Source organism: Dipodomys merriami, unplaced genomic scaffold, assembly GCF_024711535.1.
Source record: "Dipodomys merriami isolate MVZ:Mamm:240054 unplaced genomic scaffold, mDipMer1.0.p SCAF_307, whole genome shotgun sequence".
In the NCBI taxonomy this organism is placed as follows: Eukaryota; Metazoa; Chordata; class Mammalia; order Rodentia; family Heteromyidae; genus Dipodomys; species Dipodomys merriami.
The window spans coordinates 533,296-553,493 of record NW_027204571.1 but is presented as its reverse complement, the minus strand read 5'-3'; the positions used below and the strand labels follow the sequence as shown (position 1 = coordinate 553,493).

At 54.5% G+C, this 20,198-nt stretch overlaps 2 protein-coding genes across 4 annotated transcripts in view; one reads left to right on the top strand and one right to left on the bottom strand.

The window, feature by feature from the left end:
- LOC138840927 (sarcoplasmic/endoplasmic reticulum calcium ATPase 2) overlaps positions 1–3,414 on the top strand; it is a 43,666-nt gene extending 40,252 nt beyond the window's left edge. The window contains exons 19-21 of one of the 2 annotated variants that reach the window (XR_011376272.1): positions 488–605; positions 693–2,210; positions 2,913–3,414. Coding sequence is in view for 1 of the 2 variants with exons in the window: in XM_070041360.1 (XP_069897461.1) it covers positions 488–605; positions 693–813; positions 2,913–2,926 (253 nt within the window). In the remaining variant the exon portion in view is untranslated. The remainder of the gene's footprint in view (positions 1–487; positions 606–692; positions 2,211–2,912) is intronic. The other variant, XM_070041360.1, reaches the window with a different exon arrangement.
- On the bottom strand, positions 3,364–19,024 carry LOC138840928 (anaphase-promoting complex subunit 7). Of its 2 annotated transcripts, none has more exons than XM_070041361.1 (11): positions 18,829–19,024; positions 15,716–15,902; positions 14,971–15,090; positions 12,513–12,624; positions 11,580–11,733; positions 10,602–10,744; positions 9,340–9,457; positions 7,875–8,071; positions 6,045–6,269; positions 4,780–4,930; positions 3,364–4,345 (listed from the first exon to the last, which is right to left on the bottom strand). In XM_070041361.1, the coding sequence occupies exons 1-11, from the start codon at positions 18,927–18,929 to the stop codon at positions 4,156–4,158; spliced, it is 1,698 nt and encodes a 565-aa protein (XP_069897462.1). In that variant the 5' UTR covers positions 18,930–19,024; the 3' UTR covers positions 3,364–4,155. The 2 variants fall into 2 exon arrangements, with proteins under 2 accessions (XP_069897462.1, XP_069897463.1); XM_070041362.1 differs by lacking the exon at positions 18,829–19,024 and adding an exon at positions 17,637–18,114.
- Positions 19,025–20,198: the final 1,174 nt, after the last annotated feature.

The following is a 20,198-nucleotide window of genomic DNA, read 5'->3' as shown; positions in this document are numbered from 1 at the left end:
GCTGGAGTGCTGGGTGGTGTGTCCCTGTGCCTGACCTCCATACGAAGCCTAGCGGGGGTGGGGGTGGGGTGGGGTGGGGTGGGGGGTGGATTGAGCCAGGCAGGTGACCACAGGAAAAAAGACAAAAAAGAACAAGTGCCAGGCGCCGGTGGCCCCTGCCTGTAATCCTAGCTACTCCGGAGGTTGACTGAGGATCATGTTACCTCCAATTAACCACCAGACAACCGAAAGTGGAGCTGTGGCTCAAAATGGTAAAGTGCTTGCCTTCAGCAAGCGTTCAGAAACAGCACCCAGGCCAAGTTCAAGCCCGACAACTAAATAACTAACAAGCAAAAATTAGGGTTGGTGGAATGACTCAGAGTGTCTCCTTAGCAAAGGATGAGGCCCTGAGTTCAAGCCCCAGTATCACCTGAACGAAAGGTATAGTTTAGCCCTGACTGCCTCTGCAGCCTGTGGAATGTCACTCCTCTCCCCCCCCCCCCCCCAGCTTGTCTGAAAACCAGTCCCTGCTGAGGATGCCCCCTTGGGAGAACATTTGGCTGGTGGGCTCCATCTGCTTGTCCATGTCGCTCCACTTCCTGATCCTCTACGTGGAGCCCCTGCCGGTAAGTGCCAAGGGTCGCGGGCACCCGGTGGGGCTGAGGCGTCTCCTGCAGGGCAGGCCTCAAAACCTCCCGGGCCTGTGGCCTCAGCTTATCTTCCAGATCACACCGCTGAATCTCACCCAGTGGCTGATGGTGCTGAAAATCTCCTTGCCTGTGATTCTCCTGGACGAGACGCTCAAGTTTGTGGCCCGCAACTACCTGGAACCTGGTAAAGAGTGTGTGCAGCCTGCCACCAAATCCTGCTCGCTCTCGGCATGCACGGAGGGGATTTCCTGGCCCTTTGTGCTGCTCATAGCGCCCCTGGTGGTCTGGGTGTATAGCACAGACACTAACTTTAGTGATATGTTCTGGTCTTGACTGACAGCCCTACGTACAGAAGATGTTTAACTTAATCAATTAATTTTTTATTGTTTAAAGCAACTGTCTATTTCTGCTGAATTTTCACATGAACATACTGGCTGGTGAAGGAGGTTTCATACTCTATATTTTGTTTTGCTTTTTTTTTTTTTTCTGACTCCAGTGGGACAAGATTTTCCTTTTTTATACACATAATTCAAGTGTCCATGGACATGTACAGAGAACTAACACTATTTTATGCAGATATTTTTTTGTAGATGAAAAAGCATGTACAGTGTTCTGTTTAATACTCATCCTTGTATAAAAATAGTTGAGCCAGCAGACATTGTCAGCAAATTAATTGGCAGCAGACATTAGGAAGTGAATGTGTGTGGTTTTTAAAAAACTAAATAGCATGTATTGTGTCTTGCATGATTATCTGGATTTAATTTGGTATCACAGTCTAATTTTTATCATAAGCCAATTTTTCTGCACCGAGCAGAGTCCTGCTACCTCAGTCAGTATTTTTTGGTTTGCCACTTCCTGCACCCCCCGCCTCCAATCACCCCCAGCCCACCCCTGGCCCGCTCGGCTTCTGTAGGTTTGGTTCTGTTTACGCCCGTCTTCACGAGAGGTATGCCTGCTCTCGCTTGTGCAGAAAACATTGCTCCACATTCAATTGACTGGGTTTCTGTCCCTTCGCCTAGTTTTTAAGGTTATTTATTTAAATGTCTAATGTATTTTATTGTAACAGACATTGTTTTGCCAACATGCCTATTCCATGGCACTTCACAATCTAGTTAAAAAAGAAAAATAAAACGTTTTAAATGGACAGAAAAAAAAAAGTAACTGTCTTGTTCTTGAGGGGCTTCCTTGGACTAGCTCTGAGGCTGGCCAGCCTCCCGAGGTGCTCAGCGCAGAGCCTTGTTCCCGTCCTGCTGCAGTCGTGGGGGTTTAGAGACAAATTTCATCTGTGTGATCGTGCGTTTCCTGGAAGTTTCTGCTGGCCTGTATATGTAGCCTGATCTAAGGATCATAGGGGCAAGTGTGTGTGTGTGCGTGCGTGCGTGTGCGTTTTGTAAAATCTGTAAATAGCACATGACAAATGAACATACTGTATAGAGCTATTTTTATTTGAATGTGGCACTAACGACCACCGTGACCCTGATAAACGTTTGCGCATGTTCGAGCTCAGTCTCACAGCCGTGTGAGCCGCTAACATCCTAACTGTGGTGTTTTCCTCCAATGCCTCCCAACATCGCCGACCACGTGAGTATTTCCCCGGGGTTAAGTGACGACCCCCCCCCAGGTGGCCCCCAGGGCGCTCTGCCCCCCCCCCAGCTCAAGATCCTAGTGGCATGCTGAAGCTGAGCCGGGGTCGGCAGCTCGCGCCTGTAGTCCTAGCTACTCAGGAGACAGGACAGGCCCAGACCCCGAGCTCCCAGGAGGTCGGGGAACACAGGCCCAGGCCCTAAGATGGAGCGCCAGACACAGCGGAAGCTAGTCAGGTCACAGGTGGGCTTCCTCTGGCCGGCCGCTCAGCTGTCGGGGACCGGCCGGGGCCGCCCGCCCTCCCTGCCCAGGTGCGGGGCCGGGGGCCGGGGGCCAGTTGGTTTCCCGGCTGGCAGGAGGTGCGGGGGTGGAGGGGAGTGCGGGGCTACTGCGTCCGTGGGGCGCGCATGCGCCCGGCACCAGCCGGGGGCCCTTGGGCCGCAGAGCCAGCCCTGGAGGCGGCAGGCCTGGCTCAGGCCTGGGCGGGGAGGAGCGGGACGGAGGGGGAAGGCGGTCCCGGTCCCGCGCTGGCATCACGCTGCTCGCACCGCTCCGCTCCTCCTGCCGCACCTCTACACTGCTAGCCGAGGCCGGATAGAGGGGCACCGAGTCACCCAGCACCCCGGGGACAGTCGTGACGGCTGGGCTCGGCCTCCCTGCTCTGCTCCCGGGCTGACCTCCCCTCTCTCTCCTTCGCAGCCATACTGGAGTAACCGCTGCTAGAGCGCTTGCGGAAATGTCGGGGGCTCGGGCGCGCATGTGCGCTGAGCGCCACGCCGGCCCGCCTCCGCTGACTGACGTTGGGGAAAGTGGAGACGCCCCCAGCCGTGGTGCGGGCGGCGGCCGGTAGCGATGCACATGCGCACTGCAGCTTCGTGAGTCGGCGCCCCTGCGGACGAGTTTGGTTCTCTGCTGCAAGGAGAGGAAGGTTCCGAAGCCTCCCGAAGCCGAGCCCGCCGCGGCCCCGCCAGTGCCTGGCGCCGCCCGCCCGCTCGCCGCATGCCGCCCCGCCCCGCCCCGCCGCGCGCACGGCCTTCGCCCTGTACAGCCCGCTTGTTCCCGAGCCCGTGAGCCGCAGCCTCCAGCTCCCGCAGCCTCCTCACCGCACTCAGCGCCACTTATTTAATGAAAGCAGAAGTAGACACGTGGGTGCGATGCCTTGTGATGCGTTTATCCTAATAAAATGCGAGCCTCCATCGTCCCGCGCGTGCCTTCCTGGCTCCCGGCGCCGGCCGTCCCGGGCTGCAGCCGGTCAATGGGGGACGGGGAGGGCGGGGCCACGAGCACGGCAGATCCCGTGTCATGGATAAAACCACGGACACGCAGGAAAGGCCACGGGGGCTTGGGGAGACGGCCTCGTAGCTACCGGTCCTGGGGCTCGAACTCGCGGCTGGGCGCGTCCGCTCTTGCGCTGTCGTCTCCCGTCCGGCCCTCGCGGGCTGCGCCGCCGCCTCTCACCTCGCCGCAGCGCCCGGCCCTCCGGCAGGGCTGACCCCGCGCCCGCCCGAGCTTCCTCACTCAAGCCTGGTCTTCTTCCCCTGGGTGCCTGAGCCTCCGGCGGCCATGCTGGCTCAGCTCTTGGTGGGCAGCACCGCCTGAGCCACGCCTCCGCCCCAGCGCCCTTCCGCAGGCGGCGGGGCGGCTGGACGCCGGCCTTTATTGCTGTTGATCCGCCTTCCTGGTAGCTGGGGTTACAGGCGCGCGCCCACGAGCCCGGCCCCTTCACGGCATGGGGCGGGGACGCGGACCCCGCAGCGACCTCGGGCTGAAGCCGCGGCCGTTGCGTGCCAGGCGCGCACCGCCTTTTCCTGGCCAGCCGCCCGGTGCCCCGCGTGCTCGCACCTCGTCGGCTTCTCCGGACGACCCAGGCGGAGGTGGGCGCCGTCGCTGCCCATCCAGACGTCCGCGGCCCCTGGCTTTGCGCGGCGGGCGCAGCCGGGCCTCACTGCATGCCGAACCACTGCTCCTGGTCGGCCCACTGCGCCGCCTCGCTGTCGCTGCCCTCCAGCTCCCCGTCCTCCCCGCTCCCTTCCATGTCGTCCACGTCTTCCTCCTGCGTGGCGTCCGTGGGGCTCTCCTCCTTCTCCATCTTCTGCATCCCCTCCAGAGACTTCTGGTCGTTGGGGTCCAAACTACGAGACAACACGAGCGGCCTGAGTCCCGGCCCCGCGCGGGGCGGCTCTCGAGCCGGGGTGTCCCGCCGGCCCGGCTCCCCGGTGTCGGGGCCGCGCTGCCCCGCCGCGTCCAGCGCGCTCTCGGGCTCTTCCCCGAGCTTTTCCCCTTCCCCGGCGGACACGAGGGGAATCCTTTCTAAAAAATGCGGGGGGGGGGGGGTGCGGGCGCGGGGTGCGGGGTGCGGGCGAGGGGTGGGGGTGCGGGCGAGGGGTGGGGGTGCGGGCGTGCGGGAGCCGGGCGCCGGGACTCCCGCGTCACCCGCAGAGGCACACGGCACTGCCGCGCACCCGCCGGCCCCTCCGCGGGCCCCTGCGGCCGTGGCGTCCACTCGGCCCGGTCGCGCTGGGCCGGCGCTCTCCCCATGCCTTGGTCCTTTTTCCAGAGGGCCCACCTGAGCGCGATGCTGTACTGGTCCATGGCCTCCTGGTACTCGTTGACGGCCACCAGGAAGTCGCCGAGCAGGCGGTGCAGCACGCAGTCGCTCTGGTTGGCCAGCGCGCTCCTCAGCAGGCCGATGCCGTCCTCGTACTTCTGCTCCCGGCCTGGGGAGAAACCGGGCTCCCGTCCAGCCGCGCCCAGCCTCCCCTCCCCTCCTCTCCCCACCAGAATCCAACTGAAAACCCAGGCCGCGCGGGCCTGATGCACGGGGGCCGCCACACCCGCACACCGACTGCACCACCGCCAAAGGAAGGCGCTGGCCGGGGCCAAACTAAACTTTTCTGTTATTGTTTTCTTGGTGCTGGGGCTTGAACTCAGTACCTTTTCACTCAAGACTGGTGCTTTACCACATGAACCTCGCTCCAACTTCAGCTCTTCAGTGGTTCGTTGGAGATAAGAATCTCTGGACTTTCATGACTGGGCTGGCTTTGAACCACAATCCTCAGATCAAAGCTTCTGATTAGCTAGGATTATAGTCCTGAGCCAGTGGCACCTAATATAAGCTTATTTTCCTTCTAACTTAACAGATATATATAATCCAAGCTTCGCAGGAGGCTAAAATCTGAGGATTGCAATTGGAAGCCAGCCCAGGGTTGGAAAGTCCATTAAAAGTCCTATCTCCAATGAACACCAAAAAGCCCTAAATAGAGCTGCTGCTCAAGTAGTAAGTACAGTGCTAGCCTTGAGCAGAAAACCCAAGTAAGGGACAGCACGCAGGCCCTGAGTTCAAGCCCCAAAAGTAGTGTGTATTGCCTGCGACACCTATAAACACATGCGTAAGATGGATGAAAAGAACAATGCAAAGCTGGGTGCTGGTGGCTCACGCCTACAATCTGAGGATCACAGTTCAAAGCCAGCCAGGGCAGGAATGTCTGTGAGACTTATCTCCAATGAAGCACCAGAAAACCCGAAGTGGCGCTGTGGCTCCAGTGGTAGAGCGCTCGCCTCGAGCTGAAGAGCTGAGGGACAGCGCCCAGGCCCAGAGTTCAGGCCCCACGACTGACAAAAAAAAATAAAAACCAAAAAAGCCAATACCCAATGGAAGGCTAGCTACAAGGGACATAACTCCAAACAGTTTAAACTGAAGCCAATTAGTTATGTTCAGCCCACACTAGCTCAGGACAACAAAGGAAGGACTGAAAGTGAGCTGAGCAGACCGTGTTGGCTCGTTTTAGGGCGTCGTGCCACATCTGCAGGCAGCGGAGGGGAGACACTCACTCAGCAGCTCCGCCTTCTTCACCACGGCCTTGATGTAGTCGGGCCTCTGGCTCAGCGCTTTATCTAGCAGCGTCTTGGCTTTCTCCTGCGTCACTGGGTCCTCCAGACACACGCTGGCGAGCAGCGTCAGCGTCTGCGCGTTTGCACCCAGAGTTTTGTACACATTGTTAGCCATCACCATGGCCTCTCGGATACTGTTAGAGGCGAGGTAACATTCGATGAGACCTGAAAAACAGCATCAAGAAGCCCACTCGCGGCCCGCTCTCCCCAGACAGCGAGCATCCAGCTCATCGGGGGAGGAAGGGTTGGCCAGGCAGCACACCATGGCGATCGGGCGGGAGCCGGCGCTCCCGGCACGGCGAGGGGCACAGCCTCCCGAGCGCGCTGCCAATGCACCTGCGGCTGGCGAGGGAGGCCGGCCATGCCCAAGAGCAGTGCCAGCTAGCCACAGCCCCTCGCTCCCAGAAGCCCGGGGATTCCAAGGAAACCGAGGCCCTCCAAGCGGCCGTGGCCGGCTGAGTGGCCGCTCGCTGGCCTGGGCTGGAGGAGCGCAGCGACACGCTCTGTGGGCGAAAAGAGAGACCAGAGGAGAACTTTCTGGCACGCATCAAACAAAAACACCAGAGGCCTAACTTCAGCGCTTCTGGCAGCTTCTCCAGCACACTCCTCCCCTCAGTACCTACCATTCCAGGGAAGGTGCTAGACCTACCTAGGGCCTGAACTTGGGGCCTGGATGCTGTCCCTGAGCTATACCACTTGAGCCACAGCTCTGCTTCTGGCTTTTTGGTGGTTAATTAGAGATACCAGCAGTTTTATAGTTTCTGCCTGGGCTGGCCTTGAACCAAGATCCTCAGCTCTTGGCCTCCTGAGTAGTTAGGACTACAAGTGTGACCAACGGTGCCCAACTTCACTCTTTTGTCAGTTGTAGGGTCTGAACTCTGGGCCTGGGCACTGTCCCTCAGCTCTTCAGCTCAAGGCTAGCGCTTTACCACTTGAGCCACAGCGCCACTTCCGGCTTTTTTTCCCCCTGCTTATGTGGTACTGAGGAATCGAACCCAGGGCCTCATGCATGCAAGGCAAGCGCTCTACCACTGAGCCACCTTCCCAGCCCCTCCTGGGATTACTTGTCCATTCCTCTAGAAAACACTTTAAAGGAGCGGCACCTCATGAGGCCTATTGTAGCGGCTGAGTCGCACGGCGTGGCGGGCACTCAGCTCCCTGTGGGCTTCCTGGGTTGGTTCACGTGAATTTATGACGTGAGGTGGCAGAGCAGCGCTGGGACAGCGGCCATGCTGGCGCTCGAGGGGACAGCCCGGCCTGCTAACCCTGCCTCGTGGCTACAGAGCCGCCCTGAGACCCCAGCTCTGCCCAAGCGAGGCGCCAGTGAAGAGCAAAAGCGTCACTAAGTGACCCTCAAAGTTCTCATCAGTCCTGGGCTACATCTGAGGGGAAAAAGGGGGACCAAGAAATCTGCCTCAGAGACCCCTCATCAAAACCCAGGGGGGGAAAAAAAGATGAGATAAATAGATTCTGAGAAGCATGAGGTGGAAACACCAGGGAAAGCTAAAATGGATGCCAAGTGCCACACACAGTGTTCTCAGTCTTCCTCACAACAGCATTACCTGAGATCCTCAAAAAATACCAAGGCTGCAGGTGTGGCGCATGCCTGTAATCTCCGCCTGAGAAGGTGAGCGGATGCTGATGAAAGCCAGCCACGCCAGGGCTCGGCAGCGTGGCGGCACACGGCGGAGCTGTGCGGGCCGAGCGGCCGTCCTCACCTGGACACAGCGGCCCCTCCCCCAAAAAGGAAACACACACTCCCCGCCTCACCTTCATAGCAGTCCAAGCGGCAGGGTGCAAGCCGTATGGCCTCCCGGAAGTGGATGATTGCCTCCTGGACTCTGCCCATGTTCCGCAGCGCCGCTCCCTTCAGCAGCAGAGCCTGCACGCTGTTACTGTTCAGCTGAATGGCCTTGGCGCCCAAGTACAGTGCCCGGGAGTAGCGTTTGCTATAGAAGCTGTGGCACCTGGGGGAGAAAAAAAAACAAAACCCACCAGATCACCACAGTCACCTGCGAGGCGATCATAGAGAAACCACGTGTCACCTGAGAAAACACAGGGAAATCACAGGTCATCTGAGGGGAGACCACAGGGCAATCCCGTGTCATCTGGGAGAGGCTATAAAGGCACTGGAGCTAGGTGGCAGTCCCAGCACCAAGGATGCAGGCACTGCAAGTCCTAGGCCCGTCTGGACTACTCAGGGTCTCATTTTGAGACCCCCATCTCAAAATGAAGAAAACACATCCACAGGACAGAGAAGGCCCTCCACGCAAGCTTTGTTACAAGCCGTGCTTATTGCATGGTTATTAACAATAAATGATTTAAAAAGGGGGTGGCCGGTGCCGGTGGCTCATGTTTGTAATCCTAGCTACTCAGAAGGCTGAGATCTGAGGATCATGGTTCAAAGCCAGGCCCAGCAGGAAAGTCTGGGAGACTCTTATCTCCAATAAACCATCAGAAAACCAGAAGCGGCGCTGTGGCTCAAGTGGCAGAGCGCTCGCCTTGAGCTGAAGAGTGCAGGGACAGCGCCCAGGCCCAGAGTTCAAGCCCCATGCCCAACTCCCCCACCCCCTCCCAAAAAAAAACAGGGTGGGGCTGGGAAGGTGGCTCAGTGGTAGAGCACTTGCCTTGCAATGCATGAGTCCCTGGGTTCGATTCCTCAGCACCATATAAACAGAAAAAAAAAGCAGGAAGTGGTGCTGTGGCTCAAGTGGTAGAGCGCTAGCCTTGAGCTGAAGAGCTGAGGGACAGCGCCCAGGCCCAGAGTTCAGGCCCCGTGACCAGACCCAAAAAAAAAAAAAAAAAAATGGTGGGGTGAGGATCTTGACACAGGAGAAGAAAAAAATAAGGAAAAGCACCTGACAATCTAGATGTAAGTTACAACCGAAAGACACTGAAGAACTATTTGTACACCTAAAACTAAGTGAGCACCAACATGGGCTGCAGCTGCTGTTTTGAGGCGCTGGGGTGGCAAGGGAAGAACTTGCAAACCAGGCAAATGCTCTGCCCGAGCCAGCGCCGTGGTCAGCGGGCAGCAGCTCTGGCCCCTTGTGCAGAGCACAGAGGCAGTGCACGTGCCACGCCTTCCCCGCCCCACGGGCCCTCCGCTAAGGAACCACCGAGAGCAGAGAACATGCCACCCACGGCAGGTGTGACTACTCTCTGACCCGAGAGTCCCACCTCCTCCAGCTGACAGAAAGCACGCGAAGACAGACGGCAAGGGACACAGCCGTACCCAGACACCACCCAGGGCTCTGCGTGCTGGTCAGAAATATTGAAAAGGCGGCAGCCGAGATTCTCCACATCTTCCAGCCGCCCTTCTCGCGCCAGCAGGTAGCCATACACATCCATCCCTGAAAGGACAGGGAACAAGACGCGCTTTAACCAGGGCATCAAGTCCTGGGACCTCAGTAAAGGCGAGGAGGGGACATGTCCCCACTCCAAGGCTCCAGGGCCCGTGGCCAGCCCTCTCGCCAGCAGACCTCCCACTCTCCCACAAAGCGACCACGGAAAGCCAGGGCGCTGGTGCTGGGGCACCCCTGGGATCTCAGCAGGCGAAGGTGGAGGCAAGAGGTCTTGAGTTTGAGGCCAGCCTAAACTACATAGCAACACCTTCTCAGAAAGCATGAAGCGTCAAAAAGGACATCCCGTGGTGGGTCCAGGCGCCAGCTCCAAGCCCACAGCTGCCACCAGACCAGCACTTCCAGCGCCCTACATCTGACCCGTATGTGCGGCCTGCTTTTCGGGTCTTCCTTCCCACAGCTGCGAGCATGCGCGCGGGCACGCAGAGCCACGGCCACAGAGCCACTGGTGCCCAGGCCTTCCCATCCAAGGTGACACGTCTTTCCAATCTGCTCCTAACTTCTGCTTCATTTCACTTTCTTCAACATCTGTTCCCTTACTCCCCTTGCATGCTTTTATCACACTAGGGAGACAGGTAAACCACATGCCCCAAAAGGATACCGAGGGTCCAGGGTGCCATCCACGTCCTCCCGCAGGCACATCGCAAACTCGGAATTCCCAAGCTACGATACCCCGCCCCCTCCAAAAGAGAAAAAAATCCAAATAACGGCCTGTGAGATGAAACTTGAATTCGAGAAAAAAAAATACTACTCAGAAGTGTTAGAGACATGCGTCAGAAGACTATTGTAATAAATCTTAGAAAAATCTTTCTTGACAGATGGTATCAGAGCCAGGCACTGGTGACTCACACCTGTAATCCTAGCTGATCAAGAGGGTAAAATCTAAGGATCGTGGCTTGAAATTAACCCAGGCAGACAATCCAGGAGATTCTGATTTCCACCAGCAAAATATCAACCTGGAGGCGTGGCCAAAAGTGGTCCAGCACCAGCTGTGAGTAAAGAAAGCTGAGTAACAGGTCAAGTGTGCAATTCCAAGCTCCAGCACACTCACACACACACAAACTGACACTTTCTCTAGTGACCTCCCCTAATCTACCCTCTAGAGCCACGCTCACCTGGTTCCAGGGCGACTCACCTTTTATCAGATAAGGATCTAACATCTGAGCCTGCTCGAACTTCAGGACGGAGTTTTTGCTGTCTCCAGCTCTGAAGTACAGGTCCGCTAAGCTTCCCAGCAGGTCCACATTATCCCGCAATAAAGACTTTTTCTCCAGTGAACTAGAAAGACACATCGCAAACCTTCAAAACTGTTCTAAATCTGGGGCATACGCATACTGTTTTCTGCATGACTTTTTTAATGATAAATTTAAACGAACTGTGATTATTCCATATGCTTATTCTGAGCTTATGGTTTTAAGTCAGACAGGACAGGAAAGAAAACACACAATGAAGCAGAGGTTGCTCACTAGCCAGAAAGAGCTTTCTGGTAGTTTCTCAGAGGACGACAGCCATGGTGCTCGTTTCTGCAGCACATCCACTGAAACGGCCACGCCACGGAGAAGATCAGCAAGGCCCTGCCTGCGCAAGGGCGGAGGGTCCAGATAAAAAAAATGTAATGCCATTTGCAGCCACTTCCTATTCAACTGGAGGACTGCATCACACCAGACAAACCCGTCCTCTCACCCGCACGCTTCACTTCACAGTCAAGAGAAGTCTGTCTCAAGAATACAACGTAGGCCAGGCGCTGTAAGCAGCATGGCTTCTGGGGAGACCACGAAGCTCTGCTTCCCGGCGTGCAGGACCCATCACGGCAGTCTGCTTTTTGCGGCTGACTGCACAGAGCTGAACTTAGTGCAGCCATCCATCCATACAGCTTTCCAAGAGAGACATTACATTTGTGATTGTTACATTAAGACAATCAAAGCCCAAAGACAACTTGGCTGCAACACCAGGCCCTCCGACTCTCCTCACCAATACCCATGACGCCTAATACACATGCATGCTTGCACACACATGTGTATGTTCGTTCGTACGTACACACGTACGTGTACACACGCACGCACGCCTAGACAAGAAGGGTCTAGGCTCACTGGGCTCCGGCCGGGGCGCTCACCAGATGGTATTGATCGCTCTTGAGTTGTCGCCAGTGTGTACAAAGGCATAGGCCTTGATCCACACAGACAGCCAGTCCAGGTTAGGCACCGTCTGGATCACATTCATGGTCATGGACGCCACCTCTGCCCCTTTGACAGACAGGGACAGCAGACCTAGAGCCCAACAAAAAGCGGACAGTGGCAGTGAGGTGGAGCACTGGCCCACAGCGCAGGCTCCCAGCAACCCCATCCTCATGCTGAGCAGCAGAGGAGGGAAAGCCACGCTTCATTTGTGGTGCTAGGCACTGAAACCAGGGCCTTGGGTACGCTAAGCATGCACTACCACTGAGCTACACCCCAACCCTGCAAGACCACAGTACAAGATTTTCTTGAGCGAATGTGTGAATGCAGGGACCTTTTCTGTTTTGCACTACTCAAGTTTGAAATCAGGGCTTCACACTTGCTAGGCAGGTGGTGTTTGAACACTAGAGCCCTATCTCCAGCCCAGCAAGAAACTTAAAAAGCTCCAAGCGTGCCCCAAGTGGCAGAGTGCTAGCCTTGAGCAAAAAAAACTCAGGGACAGGACTCAGGCCCTGAGTTCAAGCCCCAGGACCAGAACAAAACAAAATTGTATTCTAAGCCATGACTGAGAAGTGGCGCCTTCAACAATACACAGTGGAAGCTGGGCACCAGTAGCTCACATCTGTCATCTTGGCTGTTCAGGAGGCTGAGATCTGAGGGTCACAGTTCAAACCCAGCCCTGGCAGGAAAGGCCGTGAGACTCATCCCCAATTAACCCCCAGAAAACCACCAGAAGTGGAACCATGGCTCAAAGTGGTGGAGTGCTAGCCTTGAGCTCAGGGACAGCACCCAGGCCCTGAGTTCCAGCTTCACAACCAATTAAGAACAAAAAACAAAAAAAAAACAGTGGAACCAAACAACATGGCCTTTACCTAGAATGGCATCCAAGGCCAGCGGGCACTGGCGCAGGACCTCCTTGTAGCTGGTGACCGAAGGGCGCTCCTGGCCAGCCTTCTTGTACAAGTTTGCCAGCATCATATTTATCTGCATGAGCACAAACAAAACAGGAAAACACGCATACCTACAAAGAAAATAGCTCACCGGGAAAATGCTGGTTTTTATTGCTGGGAAATGTGTCCATTCTCCAAACCAAGAAATTACTGCTATCTTTGTTGTTCTCCCATCCCAGAGGGAAAGCACGTTATCCTCTCTCCTCGAACTGAATGTTCAGTAGTGTTGGGACCAAGATGCTATTCATGTGGAGAACGTTCTAGAGTTCCAATTAAGATGAGCTACTTGGGAAGTATTCAAGCGGATTTCTGTTAAACTCAATTAATATTGTGGCATAAGAAGGTGAACTCGCAAACAGTTGGTTAGGAAGGGTCATATTTCCCCTCACCAAAGGGAATGGCTATGGCCAAGGGTAAAACGCCGGCCTTCATTAGACAACTAGACCCATGGCTGGAATCCGGCCTTTTTAACACTCAAAACTCTGACCTGCCAAAAGTAATGCTATAATCAACTCAAACTCATCTTCAGCCATACTATTGAAATCCAATAAATGCAGATGGATACAAGAGTTTTAGTACAACTTAAATATGAAGCTAAATAAAGCTATCTTAAAGTAATGCTTCCTAAAAGCTCACGTGAGAAAATCTACAAGTGCCAAATAATGTAGAAATTACATTCTCTGCTACATGTAGGAACTATCTTAAGTCTCCAAACACAGAAAACAGGGCTGGAATTAGAGTTCAGTGGCAGAGTTTAAACCCAGTATGTTGAAGAACCTGGGTTCAATCCCTAGCATAAAGCAAACAAACAAAAACTCCCTTAAACAACACAGAAAATAACTAACTCTTTAATACCAGTACCTACTTAAACATATTCCCTTAAGTCTAGTTACCCATTAGTTTAGGAACACTTGGATCAAGTCCTAACTAAAATGAACTAGGTCCCCACTGCTTAGATTCTTAAAGGTCACGTGGGTTTACAAAGACACCTTTCCTGTAAATTCCTCATTGTCAAGCTCAAAGTAGATAACGTTTCTTCAATAAAACAAGGAGAGCAGCTGCCATGAGACTGCGGCGAACACTAAACACGGCCGCGTGCAGACTCGGGCCTATCACTGTTCTCCTAACTAGTATTTTTTAAAGCATTTTCACTTTTAGAGTGTAGTTCAGTGGCAGAATGCTTGCCTAGCCAGGCACCAGTGGCTCACAACTGTAATCCTAGCTTCTCAGGAGACTAAGAAGGGTCACAGTTCAAAGCCAGCCTGGGCAGTTAAGTCCATGAGACTCTTATCTCTAATAAACAACCAGAAAACTGGAAATGGCGCTGTGGCTCAAGTGGTAGAGTGCTTGTCTTGTTGAAGAGCTCAGGGACAGCATCCAGATCCAGAGTTCAAGCCCCAGGACCAAACCCCCCCCCCCCCAAAAAAAAATGCTTGCCTAGAATACAATGGATTCTATCTCCAGCACAGAAGGAAACAAGAGGGGTTTTTTTGTCTTTTTTTTTTTTTGTCGGTCGTGGGGCTTGAACTCTGGGCCTGGGCGCTGTCCCTCAGCTCTTCAGCTCAAGGCGAACGCTCTACCACTTGAGCTACAGCGCCACTTCCGGTTTTCTGGTGGTTTATTGGAGATAGGAGTCTCACGGTCTCTCCTGCCCGGGCTGGCTTTGAACCGCGATCCTCAGATCTCAGCCTCCTGAGTAGCTAGGATTACAGGCGTGAGCCACCAGCACCTGGCTGTTTTGTCTTTTTTGTCAGTTTTGTCAGCTGTGGCGGAACTCTGGGCCTGAGCGCTGTCCCTCAGCTCTTCAGCTCACGGCTAGTGGCCTACCACTTGAGCCACAACACCACTTCTGGCTTTTTTCTGCGTATGTGGTGCTGAGGAATCGAACCCAGGGCCTCATGCATGCGAGGCAAGCACTCTACCCCTGAGCCACATTCCCAGCCCACAAGAGGTATTTTTACATACATGAACTTTAGTTTCACAAAAAAGAATTTACCAATATCCTCATTTTTAGAGATGCTGTAGGCACAAACTGAAGACCCCACATCTGGTTCCGGTAAGATGCACACCCTGTACTGTATGTAATGTGCCGCCAGCACCAGCACAGCCCTTCTCTATACAAGAGCAAGTCCAAGGTGACCGCGTAGTCCTGATTATGTATAACAATTATTCCATTATTAAATGAGTGTTTTGTAGACCATTATTCCCTATAGCAAGCAACAGCAAAGACAGCTCTTACAGCACTGACCAACCACCTCTCCATCAGTGGGGAACAAAGTGAGGATGTGCGACACAGTGTTCAGACTTCCTAATGTATCTCACAAACAGAAACAGGCCTGAGTGGGCTGAGGAGGAAGAAAACAAGGAACAAACAACTTACTTTGGGGGTTCTCTGTCGGGAAGGGATCCCGTCAAGTATGGCAATGGCATCTTTATCTTGTTTCAGCATCGTATAACATTCAGCCATTTTGTATTTTACTTCAATCTCAGATGGAAGACACTAAGAGATAATGAAAACAAATGTTATTACTAAATATGATCTCAAAGCCAAGTGCAGTAGCTCAAGACTATAACCCCAGTTACCTGGGAGAAGGCAGAGATTGAGGGGCTGCAGTTCAAAGCCAGCCTGAGCATAAGCATCGGCAGGATTAGATGGGTAATTCTACTCACCCAGGAGACTGACATCAGGAAGATGGTGGTTCAAGCTCACACAGCAAAGTATGAGAGACTCCATCTCCAAAATAACCAACAAAAATCTGATGGGAGCATGGCTAATGGCAGGGCATCTGCCTAGGAAGCACAGCCCCACGACGGGCCAAAAGAAAAAAAAAAAAAAAAGACCAACCAGCACTGAAAACAAAATTATTTTAGTCTCTCTCTATTAAAAGAAGTCATAGGGGCTGGGAAGGTGGCTCAGTGGTAGAGTGCTTGCCTTGCATGCATGAGGCCCTGCGTTCGATTCCGCAGTACCACATAAGCAGAAAAAGCTAGAAGTGGCGCTGTGGCTCAAGTGGCAGAGCACTAGCCTTGAGCTGAAGAGCTGAGGGACAGCGCCCAGGCCCAGAGTTCAGGCCCCATGACCAGCAAAAAAAGAAAAAAAAAGTCCTAATTCTATTTTTGATTACCTGGCTTTGTGGCGTAGATGCTGAATTTCCGGTTGAAGGCCTCACTTTTGAAGTTTTACTTAGCGCTTTCTTCTGCTGCAAAGCCATGGTATACTTGCTCACAGCATTCCGATATTCTTTGTCATGAAAGAGAGAATCTGCATGGTATACCAAGAGCTGGAACTTCTGAGATGGAGAGAGTAACTCTCTAGAAACAAAGAAAGTGTACGCACACCTTAGAGTTCACAGAAGCCTGGCACACAAAGAAAGTCAGCGTGACTTAAGTACCAGTCCCTAAAATGAGAGGCACCACTCCATGCAAGTATGAGGTCAACACATCTACACAATCAAATGTTTTATTACCAAGGTGATATACAGAGGGGTTACACTTACATAAGCAAAGTAATAAGTACATTTCTTTGTTTTGTTTTTGTGCCAGTCCTGGAGCTTGAACTCAGGGCCTGGGCACTGTCCCTGAGCTTCTTTTGCTCAAGGCTAGCACTCTATCACTAGAGCCATAGTGCCATTTCCGGCTTTTTCTGTTTACATGGTACTGAGCAATCACACCCATGGTTTCATGCATGCTAGGTAAGCAATCTACCACCAAGCCACATTCCCAGCCCATAAGTACATTTCTTGTCAACCTTGTTACCCCTTCCCTCATTTTTCTCCTACTTTCCCGCCCCCCCCCCCCATTTCCAACATACTGTCTGTGACTATCTGTTGCACTGGTTCCCCCTTGTCCTTTGTCTCACCATTCTGCTGTTCCACATCCCTTCCCTAATCAGATAAACGTATATACGATACCAGGGTACCAAAATCAAATACAGTGGCAACAGGGGAGCTTTTTTAATTCATAAGCAATGATACCTATAAATCAAATCCGATAATATAGAGAAAACCTAACACGCCCTTTCTCCTACTTTTTAATCCAAGTCTGTTATCCACCCATTTACACTCTTTAATGTCAGTATCAAGTTTGCGTTTTCTTTTTGTTTTGTTTTTTTTTTTTTTGGTCCTGGTCCTAGTGCTTGACTGAACTCGGCCTGAGCGCTGTCTCTGAGTTTTTTACTCAAGGCTAATGTTCCACCACTTGAGCCACAGCTCCACTTCTGGCTTTCTGGTAGTTAATTGGAGACCAGAGACTCATGGACTTTCCTGCCCCGGGTGGCTTCAAACTATAATCCTTAGATTTCAACCTCCTGAGTTACCTCTAGGCATCAGCCACCAGCACCTGACTTCAATATCAAGTGTTACGGGTATAATACTGACAAAGGAGAGCAAGCCCAGACTTAACCCAAAGAAAGGTTGAAGGCCTAGGAAAGAAACTTTACTTCCTCCCCACATAAGTAAAAAGGCCAGTGGTCAAGTATATGCTAGAATGCATCTTTGTGCATTGATTTGATTCCCAGCACAATGGAAGAAAAGAGGGAAGAAGAGAGGGAAGAGAGGGAAGGGGAAGGAGATTTAAAAAGAAAAAAAGAAAGAAAGGCAGGCTGAATAAATGCTGGATATAAAGTTTCAAAAAGGGAACTAACTGCTGGGGGTTTGGCTCCATGGACCAGTGCCTATATGCCTGCAGTCCTGGGTTTGAGACCCAGCACCCCAACACAAACACAGCAGAGCCAGTGGCTCAACACCTCCTGAGGCTAAGAAGCTGCCAACTAAACTCACACGGAGCAGCCTGGGCCAGCTTCCGTGAGTCTAGGCAGTCATCAATCGGCTTCAAACCATGCTGTAACATCTTGAAGCGGCAAGAATGATGACTAGCACGTCCCTCCCCAATAATGGAAAACAAATAAACAGTGCCTGCCAACAGCAAGCAGGCTCCTCACTCGCACCCGGAGGTGCTCAACATCTCTCCTTTACTAAAGTGAGGTCCAACGCACACGAGTGGGAATGAAATGGGAAGTAACAGCTGCACTGCTGTCAAGTCACCAACCTCTCTGACCTAAGCTGCTCCAGAGCTGCCAAACACCAGTTGGGGGCAGAGATTCACAGCAATGCCAGCCAGCTGTGGTGGGATGGAATGGAGTCTCTTCCAAGTCAGCGGACCAGGGGTCCTAAGGACACAGGGTCTCCACTTCCAATGTACAAACTCGGGACAGTACCTCATCTCCCTTAGGCTATAAGAATGTCCTTAGGATATGAGTACTGGTCACACAGACCTGTCTCCAGTTGGTGGCTCACACCTGTAATTCTAGCTACTCAGGAGGCTGAGATCTGAGAATCCTTAACCGTTAAAAATCCAATTAACCGATAAGATTCTGGTTCAAGTAGTAGAGCGCCAGTCAAGAAACTATGGAAGGCTGGGAAGGTGGCTCAGTGGTAGAGTGCCTGTCTTGCATGCATGAGGCCCTGAGTTTGAGTCCTCAGGACCACATAAGCAGAAAAAGCCAGAGGTGGTGCTATGGCTCAAGTGGTAGAGCGCTAGCCTTGAGCTGAAGAGCTGAGGGACAGCACCCAGGCCCAGAGTTCAGGCCCCACGACCGACAAAGGAGAGAGAGGGAGGGGAAGGAGGGGGAGGGAGAGGAGGGAGGGAGAGGAGGGAGAGGGAGAGAGAAGGAGGGAGAGGCGGGGGAGGGGGAGGGGGAGGGGGAGGGGGAGGGGGAGAGAGAGAGAAGCTATCAACAGTTCGAGAACCTGAGTTCTAAGCCCCAGTACAGGCAACACACACACACACACACACACACACACACGCGCGCGCGCGCGCGCGCGCGCACACACACACACACACGCACACACACACACACACACACACACACACACGCTGCTGTAGGAAAGCAAGGCAGTGGTAATCCTTTTAGAGTCTTCCTGTCAACGGGCTGAGAGCTCAGCTGGAGCCTGAACCGGGAGGCTGCGCTCAAGGGAGGATTCGAAGCAGCAAGTACGAAGACGGAGGGTGGCGGACGAGCCCCTGCGGCTCACGCCCCAACCGCAGCCGGAGCTCGGTGCGGGCGACCAGCCACCAAAACGTGGCCACCGGAGACGCAGCCTCGGCGGGGGGCCCCGGCCCCGGCCCCGCGGGCAGGGCGCGCGGCCCGCCACGTCCTCGCCCCGGCCGCGCCCCGCCCCGCCCTCCGGGCCCAGGCCTCGGCCTCCCGCCGCTCCACCCCGCTCCCGCCTCCACTCACGGGTTGTTGTTACTCATGGTGAGCAGCAAGCTGCTGAGGAGCCGCACGTTGGAGTGCAGCCCCGCGGCCGCCATGTCCCGCACGTGGTCGATCACGCTCATGGTGCGCGGCGGGCGCGGGCCTCGGCGGCGACGGCAGCGCGGAAGGCCGGTAGCGGAGCCTCAGGGAAGACCCCGCAATGGCGGCGGCGCCGGGGTCCATCGGGTCCACACGTGGCACCGCCCCCGAGGGCGCGGGTGACTACCGCAGTGCCTGCGCTGAGCGGAAATGGCGTCTGCGTGCGGCCAGCTTGCCTGAGCGCGTACCTCGGGGAAAAAGGCGTCTCCGTGGGGGACTTGACGTGAAGAGCGGGCCGGGCTGAGAGAACTTCGCACCAGCATGAGATACGTAGGATTTCTTAGTAATAAAGACAGATACCACGGAGGGGCGGGGGAATTTCGACAGCTGATATTAAACATTTTCTTCAGGCGCCGAGGACAGACCTGACGGTTGGCCGCTCGCGCATGCGCAGCGGGAGGGAGGCGCCGGGCGGGAGGGGGGCGGGAGGCGGGCGCCGGGCGGGAGGCGCCACGCCCCCTCGCCCCCGGCCGCCGGGGTCCGCCGGCTGGCACGCCTCCCCCGCATTTTTAATTAGTGTTCTGACCTTGGTACTTCCACCTGTGCCAACAGCGACGTCGATGGGACGCCCTCGTCTGACTAGGCGCGCAGGCGGGAGGCGTGGCTTCCCTGTGGAATACGTGGCCAGAGCAACGTGAGCGGAGGCCGGGCCCACGCGCGGGCAGGCATCACGACCGCCAGCCCGTCCCTCAGGGTCACGTTCATAAAGAGCTCCAGCCGGGCGCCGCTGGCTCACGCCTGCCATCCCAGCTACCCCGAGGCTGAGCGGAGGCTGGCGGTTCAAAGCCAGCCTGGGCAAAACAAGCCTAAGACGCTTAGCTTCAGCCAAGCGCCAAAGAGCCTCTAGGACCCGGCCTGGGTGTCGTCCCTTAGCTCTTCTGAGCAAGGCTGCTGTTCTACTACTGGCTCCGCTTCTGGCTTTTTGGTGGTTAAGTGGAGGTAAGAGTCTCATGACCTTCCTGTCTGGGCTGGCTTCATGTCATTCTCAGGTCTCAGCCTCCTGAGTAGCTAGGATGACAGGTGGGAGCCACCTGCACCTGACATTGATGTTATACCAACAAGGGCATATATAACATTCACTTGGAACACACAAGAGATTTCTGCGCGTGGCTAAAGTTTTTTCTTCTTTGTAGAACCATCTTCTAAAATGGTAACTTGGAGCTGGGCGCTGGTGGCTCACGCCTGTCATCCTAGCTACTCAGGAGGCTGAGATCTGAAGACCACAGTTCAAAGCCAGCCTGGGCACAAAAGTC